The sequence below is a fragment of the Panthera pardus genome, unplaced genomic scaffold, assembly GCF_024362965.1.
Source record: "Panthera pardus isolate Hobbes unplaced genomic scaffold, ASM2436296v1 HiC_scaffold_2, whole genome shotgun sequence".
In the NCBI taxonomy this organism is placed as follows: Eukaryota; Metazoa; Chordata; class Mammalia; order Carnivora; family Felidae; genus Panthera; species Panthera pardus.
In genome coordinates this window covers 127,134,079-127,145,523 of record NW_026526765.1, presented here as the reverse complement: position 1 = coordinate 127,145,523, position 11,445 = coordinate 127,134,079, and the positions used below count along the sequence as shown (strand labels likewise).

The 11,445-nt window shown below is 59.0% G+C and overlaps 1 protein-coding gene across 1 annotated transcript; it reads right to left on the bottom strand.

The window, feature by feature from the left end:
* Positions 1-1,398: 1,398 nt before the first annotated feature.
* Positions 1,399-8,423, bottom strand: PITX1 (paired like homeodomain 1). The gene is made up of 4 exons (XM_019421949.2): positions 8,302-8,423; positions 7,551-7,784; positions 4,975-5,207; positions 1,399-2,945 (listed from the first exon to the last, which is right to left on the bottom strand). The coding sequence occupies exons 1-4, from the start codon at positions 8,333-8,335 to the stop codon at positions 2,403-2,405; spliced, it is 1,044 nt and encodes a 347-aa protein (XP_019277494.2). The 5' UTR covers positions 8,336-8,423; the 3' UTR covers positions 1,399-2,402.
* Between the last annotated feature and the right edge of the window lie 3,022 nt (positions 8,424-11,445).

Genomic DNA, 11,445 nt, shown 5'->3' with positions numbered 1-11,445 from the left:
CATCTCCTAGGTCTCTCCTGCCTTCTGCCCTCAAGAGAGACCAGGGCCCCCTAGCCTTGGCAGATGTGTGAGGCTGGGGGAGGCACTCTGAGTCCAGATGTGATTATGTTTATGTTTCCAGAGAATGAGGGGTCAGAGCTCTGGACTGGAGACGTTGGGGGAGGGGTGGTCTGGCTCCAGCCCCCTGCCCCAGCCTTCCCTCCACCCACCTCCCTCCTCTAGCCTGTGTATCTGGCCCTGTCCTTCTCAGAACCCCACAATGCAAATCCTACAGCATCATCCTGGGCCATCCTCCACTCCTCATCTTAATGTGGGAAGACCAGAGGAAAGATACTTTGGAATCTAAAGACTATTGACTCTCTGTGATCTTGGCCCAGTTGCATGACATGATGAAGTCTCGGTTCCATCATCTGTATGATAGGGACAACACTCCTGACCTCAGAGGCAGGGCTGATCTGGTTTGCGAATGTGTGCACAGGGCTCTCCAGCTATTAGCTCACGATCAAGCCCGTGGCTGTGCCCCACTCCCATCAAGGGCTTGCCTGGGTCCAGCTCCAGGGCAGCACCAATCCTAGTCACAAGGTGATTCTAAAGCAGAATACCAACCCCTCCTTCCTCCCCCGTTGCAGCTGCAAACATTTTGTTTTGCCATTGGAAGTGACTTACTTAAGGGAAGCAGAATTTTACAGGCAGTTTACAGGCTGGTCTTGTTCAGTAGTTTCCAAAGCCTGGGGAGGGTGGAAGTGCCCGCAGCCTCCTTCCAATAAGTTGGGGTGGAAGGGAAGTGAGAAGTTAATTCTGTGTGATGGTCACTTTCTCCAGCACAGCTTTGCCGGATGCCCCTGAGTGTCATTTCAGGAGGGAAAGGCTGAGGGAGGCCCTGGCTAGACACCGGCTGATCCTGCACCCTCAGTCCGCCTGGAGCAGTTAGGGCAGGGCTCCAAGGTGGGGGTACTGGGCCCACAGGAGGAAAGGCAACTCCCGGACCAAAGGGGCTCTCAGTGGCCCTCACCCCAACTCCCCCGGTGAACAAGGGCCACGGAGCACCCTGAGGGCTTCGGGGGTCCCCGCAGACATTGCTTGGGAAGAGCCTGCAGAGCCCGGCAGCCGGGGAAGTGGGGGTGCTGGCTAGGACGGCTGAGCACAGCGCTGAGGCCGAGCGGCCCAGCGGGCGAGCGCCTGGTGGGCGCGGACTCGGAGCCCGGAGCGCCGAATGGCGCCCTCTCGGGAGTCGGGCAGAGCAGGTCGGGAATTGCGGTGGGAAGAGAGGGCACCTCCCTCTCCACTGAAGGGCGGCTGCCTCGGCTCCTCTCTTTAACCCTCAGGACCCGCGGTGGCGGCGTTCCCTTTCTAACCCGCCTCCCTACCCAGTGGAATGAAGCAGTCGGGGCTCGGCAGTGGTTAGCACGCTTGTACTATGGTTTTAATAGACGTACATGGACAAGTCGATATAGACAGATTTATAATTCTATACAGTCAGTCCGACATACACAGGGACGCTGTAAACAGGGGCGCGGGCCGGAGAGCGGGTGTGCAAAGTGGGCGCGGCGCGGGGACCCTGGCCGCGCCCCGAGCTCTCCCGGCTCGACTCTTGCACGGCGGGCGGTGAGGAGGGGGCTCTTCGCCGGGCCAAGGGGGCCACCTCCTAGCCCGGGAGCGGAGCGGAGGACCTGGGCCTGCGGCGAAGCTCGGAGGCCGGGTGCTCGGAGACGAGCCCACCCCGTTCTCCTGCCACGTCCGCACCGCCAGCTGCGTCTCCTTAGCCTTAAAAGAGGACTCCGGGGCTCTGGGCGGCCGACGGCTCTTCCGGGCGCGCCGCGGCCGCGTGCGGCTCCACAGCGAGTCCCCGATCCCAGGCTGGGCACCGTCATCCCCGACCCAACGGCCGCTCCAACTCGGATCCGAATCGAGCTAAGGTACGCTCGGCCGGGGCCAGCTTGGAGGGGGCACCTCGGTTCGTACGGGGCCGGGGCCAGCCTGCCCGGGCTCCGCACGTCCAGTCCGCAGGCGCGGCCACTCAGTCCGGGTCCAGCGCGGCGGGAACGCGGGCTACGAGGGCGTCCTCTTCGGACCGCCCGCCTCCCGCGCCGCGTCCCCTCCGCGCAACGGCCCGCCGGGGCCCGAGGGAGTCAACACACACCACCCGCGCCATCCCGAGGGAAATTGCAACTCATCCATTTTTTTTCGCAGCACTTTTTCTCCGACGTCTTTTTGTTTTGTTTCGTCTCGTTTGGGAGGGCAGAGTGGGGTCCGGAAAAGCAAACACACAACCAGCCCGGAGGTGGGGAGGTGGGGAGGAGGGGGCTGCGCGGGCGCGGGGGCCGCGGCGTGGCGAGGTCCTCCGCGCCGCCCCCGCCCCGGCGCCGTGCCGGCCGCGGGCCCGCGGGGCCTGGCGGGGGCGGTCAGCTGTTGTACTGGCACGCATTGAGGCCCGAGGCCGGGCCCTGCAGCCCGCCGTAGCCGAACGACGAGTGCTGCTTGGACTTGAGCCGCAGGCTGGCCAGGCTCGAGTTGCACGTGTCCCGGTAGACGCTGTAGGGCGAGGCGGGCGTGCCGTACGGGCAGGCGCCCGGTGACATGGCCGAGTTAAGCGAGGAGCCGGTGAGGTTGTTGATGTTGTTGAGGCCCGAGTTGGGCATGCCGGGCACGGCGCCCGGGCCCATGCTCGACGGCATGGTCATGGAGGAGATGGAGCTGGGCGCCGAGAACATGGACTGCGACGACAGCGGGCTCATGGAGTTGAAGAAAGTGAAGCTCTTGGTGGAGAGCGGCGCTGGCGCCAGGCTCTTGGCGGCCCAGTTGTTGTAGGAGTAGCCGGCGGCGTACACGTCCTCGTAGGGCTGCACCAGGCCGCTGAACTGCGGCACGTAGCCGCCCTTACACAGGTCCAGCTGCTGGTTACGCTCGCGCTTCCGCCACTTGGCTCGCCGGTTCTTGAACCAGACCTGGGGGAGGGGGCAAGAGAAGGGTCAGGGCTGCCGAGCGCGGGAAGTCCCCTCCACCTCCACTCCCTCCACCGCCCCCCCCCACCCAGCCCTCCGCCGGGTTCCTTCTCTCCGAATTTCGTCTCTTTTCTCCGATATTTCCGCCCCTGCAGCCTCTCCTTAATGGTTCCTTTCCTGTCCCCAGAAAACATTCCTCTTTCCCCTTTTCTGATCTAGATCCTCTCCCCCCGAGTTAAATCTATTTTCTCTTCCTAATCCGGAGCGATCCTCTTTTGTTTTAGCAAATATTCGTTTGCTTTCTTCCTCTCTCAACCGGTCCATCTCCGGCCTTCTCCTCCAAACGGGTCCCGGTCTGTCTCCTAAATATTCCATTCTTTTTCTTCTCCCTCGAATACAAAAGGTATTTCTCTTCCCTGAAATATAAGATCTCCCGACTCCCTTCATTCTTCATTCTATTTTTCACTCCTCAGATAATCTGTTTCCATCTTTATCGGGAATGTTTGATATGCCCATTTCTCCTCCAAACGTTTATTTTCATTTGGTCCACCCTGCTATCTGAACTATTCCCCCCCCCAGTCCATTTTCTCCGTTATCCCTCATTTTTGATCCTTTTGATTCTTCCTCAAATATTTAAGTTTCTTCCCCGTCTTTCCAAATATCTGACCATTACTGTTTCTTAAATAGTCAATTCTTTATTTTCCTCACATGTTTGATCCTTTTGCCCTCCCTTAAATGTTTCTCTCCTGCCGCCTAAATATATGCCAAATATGTTTCTCTGCAAATATTTAATTTCTGTTCACTTCTCACTAGTTTCTCTCTAATATCCCCTCCACTTTCTCCCACAATTTAGTAAGAACCTCTTCTTTCCCAACTCGTGGTACTTGCCCATCCTCACCTATCCTCCCACTGTATGACCTCTACCCTCCTCAGCCCTCCTCCAACCCTGGGCTGAGTTTCCTGAGCTAGGCTGTGGGTCCCCTGCATCTCAGCCTTTTCCAATCCCCCACACTGACATTGCCTGATTCCACCCCCACACCACTCCTGCCACCATAAACCCAGGCAGGATTAGTGAGTTCAGGATTACTGAGTGCTGTCTTCACTCGAGTCCCACCGGGCTGGCTAGCCTGATGGGAGGGGTGAGAACTTGGGTTATAGGAGGGAGTCAGTAGGCCAGGTAGCACTCTGGGCTGGCTTGGGACTTGCTCACAATATCTGATTAAATATTTGCACACCCACAGAAGAAATGATTCTCTTGCTGCTCTGGCAAGAGAACATCGAATCTCTTGCTTTTACTGGGAACCAAAGGGTGAGGAGAGGGAGTGTGCAGACATCATGTGGTCATGGGTCAGAGATCTTACATCTCCAAAGGGACCCAGCCTGAGGGTCACTCTGGCACCAGAGCTGCTCCTCCTTCACCTGACCCCAGCCCTACAGGAAAGGGCATGAGGGAAAGGGTCGAGCTCGGCACTGGCTGAATGACTGGAGAGGAGTCAGGTGGGGACTATACTGAGATTCAGGAGAAGCAGGCTGTGGTTGGGATCACCGCCCCAGGAAGTGTTGAGACCCCCAAGCATAGGTACCCTTCAGGCCTCTCCCAGGTTGCCAGGCAAGATCTGCCTTTCCCTTTCGTTTTCAGGGGAAGGCGCCAGCAGCTCCGGAGGTCCTCATCGGCGGGGAACCCTCTGCGCAGTGTAGGGTAGTAACATCCCAGAGGGCCCTGGGCCCTGGGCCCTGCAGGGCAGGGGAATGTCCCTTGGGGCCACGGATCTTGGGGTGAGGCTGCAGGAGAGCCCGAGGGTCAGGTAGGACTCCAGGCGGGCAGCAGCCAGGGTCACTAATCACCAACGGGCTTAGCAGCAGCGGGGGCCTAAAGTGGAATCCTCTCCGGTGGAGGGAGGGAGCAGGTCTGAGTGGTGCCAAAGAGACAAAGTCTGAGCGCGGGTTTAAAGCTTTCGAGGACTTAGGACCGCGGCAGAGGTAGCCAGCAGCCCTTCTCGCAGGTCCCCTCAGACGCGCACCCTGCGCTCACCCTCACGCGAGGCTCGGTGAGGTTGGTCCACACAGCGATCTCCTCCCGCATGCTCATGTCGGGGTAGCGGTTCCTCTGGAACGTGGCCTCCAGCTCTTGCAACTGCTGGCTTGTGAAGTGCGTGCGCTGCCGCCGCTGCTTCTTTTTCTTGGCCGGGTCTTCCGCACCACCGCAGCCTGTGCCTCCTGCACCGCTGTCCTCCGGCCCCTTGACTTCCCCGCTGCGCTCCTTCTCTGAATCGGGCAGGACAGGCCCCGGTCACCTTGGGCTTCTGCCCTTTTGCACCCCGTCCCGGCTCCACCGAAGCGCCTGCCATCAGCGCTGGCGGCCCTCCCTCCCGCCAGGGGCCCTAGGATTGTCCCTATTGGAAAGAGCCCTCTGGGCGCCTGATCGTCGGTAGTCACCTTTGGTCAGCCGTGCCCCAGAGAAGAGCCCGGGAATGAGAGGCACAGGCCTAGGTTCCTGCCGGGCTGGGCCTGCTCTTGTGGCTGGGCTCAGGCTTAAGCCTTACTGCTTATGTCACCCGCAAATATATGACAATTTGAGGGCTCTTGGGCGTCTAAATCTGGGGGTCTCTGCTTTCCTGAACTAGGATCACATCTTTCTAGCCCAAAGGTAGTGTGTCCATGGAGCACGAACCAGGCTGTGGCCTGCAGCCCCTGCACTTTCTTCTCCCCAGGGCTGTGTGGGAGCCACACTGGGCAGGCACAACACAGCTGTGTTCTCGGCCTTAGCTCCAGGCCTCAAGTCCCAAGGCCCAGAAAATCCCTCAGGCAGCAGCCCAGACCGACAGACTCTGTCTAGGTGACCTGGGGCTCTAGTCTCTCTCTCTTTCAAGCTACACAAAATATATTCAATCATAGACACGTTGAAACAAACGAACAACAAAAAAATGAAAACAAAACACAGAAGCCCAGATAAACTCAATTCTGTGCCTAACACCATAGAAAGGGTCACAAACTCTTAAAAATAGGCAGATAGGGACACAGGGCAAATGCAAATTAAGAAGCCAAATACCTCCATGCAAACACACCCTTAACTAAATACAGTGCTGCATGTGTATAAACTCCAGGCAGACACAGGCATTTATTTCTCTGAGATTAAAAAAAAACCACCACCACCAACTTACTGTACTGTTGTAGATAGATTTTTTAACCCCTTCCCAATAATCCCCTTCTAGAGATAATTTTTAAATCCCAGGAAAATACAACACTATAGTTAGGTAACTGAAATTACCAAAATAACACCACTGCAAATGGATTTTGAAAAAATCCTGTAGAAACGCGCCATTTTGGATTGACTTTTAAAAATCTCCCCAAGAATAATGTTGCATGTAGCTATTTTAAATTCCAGAGAAATATGCCTAGTGTAGTGATTCTTTCTATATTGAAAAATACGGTCAAAATGTTAAATATATCCACAAAGATTTGGTTTTAAAAAGCAATCTATAACTTTATATTTCTCTGGATTTTAAAAGTAAAAACCAACCAAAGGCCACGCTTAAAACTTTTGAAAACAAAAGTACAATCCAGCGTTGATTGTTTTTAAGTCAAGCAAACAGAACCTCTCAGAGAAAGTCACTTAGGGATGCAAAACAGAAATAAATAGAGATTAAAAACGTGTAGAGAAACACTCAGCGGTGGATTAAGAAACGAACACAGCAGAGGCGCCCACGGCCCGGGAAGCAGAGAGCTCTGCGGCAGCGCCGAGTTAGGACGCCGAGCCCGGGAGCCAAAAGGAGACCCTGGAGGCCGGGACCGGCCGAGGATTAGTAGCGCCACTGCCCGCACCGCCCACCCGCCGGCCCAGCTCGCGGCCAGCCCGGGGGGGTAAAAAGCTTGAGCTCGGACAAAAAGGCAGCGCGGAGGGAGACTTGCCCGAGCCGAGTCGGGGCCCTGGCTGGGCGGCCTGGCGGCTGCCGCGTCCCGCGGCCCACGTGGGGCCCGGCTCCCTCGATAAGGGGGTCCTACTCCGAGCCGGGCCGAGCCCCTCGGCCCGCTCGCCCTCGCTGTCCTGTGTCTTCTATTTACTTGAAGTTGTCCCCCCCCCCACCCCCCGCCTCCCAGTGTGTTTTTCTGACTTTTCCCGCCACCCATTCTCTTCGATTTCTCCCTCTCGATCGTCGCCCACTGCCTGTCGGGGTGTCTGTCCCATCTCTGTCTCTCTGGGCACTTTCTGTCGCCCGCCGCCCCATTCCAGTCTCGAGGGACTCCTCTCCTGCGGTCTGAGAGGCCCATGGGCACCCAGTTGCGCAAACCGAATTTTTTCCCCGTTCTGTTTGCTGCGGATCCAGAGGGGCTGTCAGTTCGACCTTCCCTCCCGTTGTAGGTTCGAGCATCTGCCGGTCTCTTGGCGCGTGGGGACCGGGTAGAAGTAAAGCACTGAATTTCGATTTATAAAGCGTGTAAATTTCCGCGTACACCCCCCCACCCCAGATCGAGAACGGGGAAAGAAATGGTCGTGACGCCCCTGGAGCGTAGAGGGAGACTGACGGCGCGGCGCGGGGGCCAGGCCCTGCTCCCCGCTCCGTGCGCCCGGCTCGGCTCCGTGCGCGCCTCGCGGGGAGCAGCGCTTACCTGGCAGCTCCGTGTCGGACGACTCGCTGGCAGAGTTCTCGAGCGGCTCGCGGGGGTCGGCGGCGCGCGCCAGGTGGAAGGCAGGCCCCATGTCGTGCGGCGGCGGCGGCGGCCGGAGTCCCTCCGGCAGCCGCTCCAGGCTCATGCCCCCCTTGAAGGCGTCCATGGAGGCGGGGACCGCGGCGGGCGCTCCAGGGGCCGGGGCCGGACGCGCCCGGCCGCCCTGGCTGCGACCTGCGGGGACAAGAGCACAGCGCCTAAGCGGCTGCCCCCCAGGGCTGCCCACGCCCGGAACGACGCCGCGCCCGCCCCATGGACTGCCCGGGGCTGCGGGGCCAGGCGGGCGGCAGCGGCAGCGGTTTCTCGCGACCGGATACCCGGCTTCGCGTTCCGCGCTGCGCTCCCGCCGCTCGGGCCTCAGCCGCCCGCCCGGCCCCGGCTCCGGCTCCCGATCCGGGGCCGGTTTCTAAGGCTCCGGACGGCGCCGGCAGAGGCTGTCTTAAAGCGACAGTGCGCACCGCCAGGTTCCAGCAGTCCCTGCGCCAGGGGTGGTGGGTGGGGTGGGCCTGGGTGGGAGGGGGCTGGGGAGGGAGGGAGCCAGCGAGCGAGGGAGCGCGGGCGGAATCCAGCCCCGAGCCGCCCGCCCTCCCTCGCCCGTGCCCTCCCCCTCCGCAGCCACCTTCCCGCCGCCTCCCCGCCCCCTCCCCCCCGCGGCCTCGCCGCGCCGCTCCCTCCTTCTCCGTTGACGCACCGACTTCTCCCTCGGCCGCACAAAAGAAACGCATCTGGCCTCCAAGTCCCGCGCGGCTCGTGCCCACCTCAAGCCCCAAATGACTTGTTTTGTTCAGAATCGACTCCTGTCTGGGCCGCCTCGAAGTCCCCAGCCCCTGGCGAGAACAGCCCAGGATGAGAGAATGTTCTCGGAGCAGGATCGCACCGAGCGGGCGCCTCCGAGCCAGCGCCAGGGCGGGGGCAGAGCCCGGGGCCCGTTCCGGCAGCTCCCAGAGGCGTCCTCGTCTAGGGGCCGCCGGCCCCTCCTTCCTCGGCCTCTTCTCCCGGGACCTGAGCCCGGCTGAGTGACAGCAGCCTGCGTTCTAATGGGCCCCCGGATGCTGCCTGCTAATTAGCTTGGACCCTGTCCTCCAAGGCTGCTTCTCAGGCCTCCCCCTCTGCACCGCAGTCAATTTTCCGGGATTGGGATAGAACTGATGGCTTCTAATCAGACGAAACGTTTCTGTTGGCTCCAGGCCTCTGGCGAGTGCAGCAGGAGACCCCAAGAGCCCCGCCAGGCCCACAGCCTCTCCTGTGGGGCCCTCTCCCCTTGTTTTGCGCCAGTCCGGCCAAATCAGCCAGGCCCAAGCCTTGGCAGCCAGGGGGTTGGCTTCTGCCACCTTCAGGGCAGGTTTGCAGCGATCTGCGGCCTCTGCATTGGCTTCCCAGAGCTGCAGACACCTGGCCTAGGCCAGGTGCCTGCCGTTTGTCAACCCTGGGCCGGCAGTCCCGGAAGCCTTCTGCCTTCAAGTCTCTCCCTGGTACGGTGGTAGCTAAGCTGCAGCGCCACTGGGGCCTCCATGGGTGCAGGCAAAGAAGTTCCCCTCCTACCCTTCAGAATGATCCCCTCCTACTTCAGTGAAGTTTGTTGAAGGATTTTGCTCAGCAATTGTTAGCCGGCTCTGAGACTGCAGTCTTGAGCAAATAGACGGCAGATGGGGTGGTAGGGTGCGACCCTGACCTGTTCCTCTGGCCAGAGCTGGACCCCATGCTGCCCTCTGCTCCTCACCTGCGGACCAGCTCCCAGATGGGAGCAGCGCTGGGTAGGACAGCACCTGGGGGAGAAGCACTGCCCTACACTCCAGACCCAGCACCTCACCCCAGGGCCTGTTGCACTCCCCATCTCTCCTGGGAGTCTCTGCTTGGGACTGTGCAGGCTGAGGATCTGGGATGTTCTGCAAGCACTGCCTTCCATCCCTCACCCTGGCTCCTCATCAGGAGATCCACAGCCTCAGGCTGAGTTCTTTGGTGAGGACTGCAGGGATGCGGTGGGTACAGGGTGGAAACAGGCCTGCCTCTCACTCCCTGAGTGTCAGCCCCAGGCCCCCAGCTCTGGGAGCTGGGAGAAAGCACAGCTCCTTGGGATCTGGCACAGCCTCACTGGGTGCCTGTGACTATAGGAGCAGGGGCTGGGGCTGAGGCCAGAGGGAGGATGTATCCCACGGGTTTGAGTTGGGGAGGCTCAGCGACTCTTGCCCTTTCCTCCCAAAGGGGAGTTTCTCGAAGTTGAGCTCCCCAGGATGAAAATAATCTTGGGTGTGTGTAGGTGGGGGAAGGGTGGCAGGAGGGGGACGTGGGAAGTATGGTTGTCCAACATTTGCCCTCAGCCTCAACTTTTACCGTATTTCTTGGCTGAGTCTCCTGCAGCAGCAGGTACCTCTTTTTGCGACCCAGCCTGCCTGGGTACAGACAGGACACTGGAGCAGACACATACACACATGTAGTGCGTACCCACCTAGGTGTGTGCTGTTCACACATATGCACACATGCTCCCTGCACATCGTGCACACACAGCCAGGCTCTGGGTCCCAGAACACTGCTCGGAACCAGATCGGGCTGGTAGGGGACAGGAGGTTTGTTCTCAGCCCGCCAATGTGGGAAGTATAGTGTTCTTCTGGGTGGGGACCTGGAATAAATGTTCTGCCTTTATTGTTCAGAGGTGTTCAGAGGCTGAGGGCCACTGCTTTTCACTATCCACGGAGTGTAAAGAGTCAGGATTTTCATAGATGGGGACTGTTTTGTGACTCTGTAGCTCTAGCTGTTCAGTCTGAGGGGCTTGGATCCCTCACTATTGCATTTAATGTAGTTATTGAGCACCTGCTGTGTGCTCCTCTGGACCCAAGCCTCTGGCAGTGTTTTGGACAGTCACATTAGTCCCTATATTTGGAAATCTTGATGCCTGCTATGTGGATGGAAAGGCCTTCAGACTATTGTGGGTGAAGCCCCAAATCCCCAGAGGCCCTGGGCCCCAGAGAGAGACTGTGACTAGTAGGGACTGCCCGGGGGAGTCTGTTCTGCTGGGCCCAGGGAATGGCTGAATGAGAGGAGCCGATGAGGATGCTGGCCGGATAGGGTGTTGGCTGGAGAAAGGACCTGGGCACTTTCTTCTTCCCCAGCCTCACCCTCTACTGGCCACTATCCCCAGCAGGGAAGGGTCTTTCTTCACACTCACAGATACATCACACACACGGGACAGCAGGCAGCTCCCTTGCGGGAGTAAGAGCAGGGGTTCAATGTTCTCCCAGCTTTGCTGTGTGACCTTGAGCAAGGCTCCACCTGCACTGTGCCCAGTTTCCATGTCTGACACAGACTGGGCAATCCCTACTTGCTGCTTCAACTTGCAGCTCACTTGACGATGGGGACGCGAGGAGAGGAGGGAAGGGGCTTACTGGGGCTGGAACCAGGTGTCCTATTCCCTATCCCTTTGGGCCATGCGGAGCTAGCAATGATTCTGTGACTTTCAGGAAATTTGGAGGCTTAGAGTCCTGGCTGGGTTGAGTGGAGGCGTCTGGCCTGTTGTAGGGTTTGAAGTAGTCACCATAGGGACCTTTCCTAAGGCTGGGCTCGCTCAAAACAGATTCTGTGCCCAAGAACGGGTTAGTAGTTTTATTTGGGAATAGTGGTTGGAGGGTCCTCATGGGGGGCATCCTTCCACGCACTTATATGGGGGTACGCTGCCCTAATCTCTGCACCAGAATCAAGGGATTTTAGGAAAAGGGAAGGAATGTGCCGTGGCTTGCCCTCGAGGCCATCCATGACTCTCTGGGACATTCCAACCCTAAGCCTCTTAGGCCGTGGAGAAGTTCAAACTAGAAAACCCAGTTTTGGAAGTGCATCTGGGACC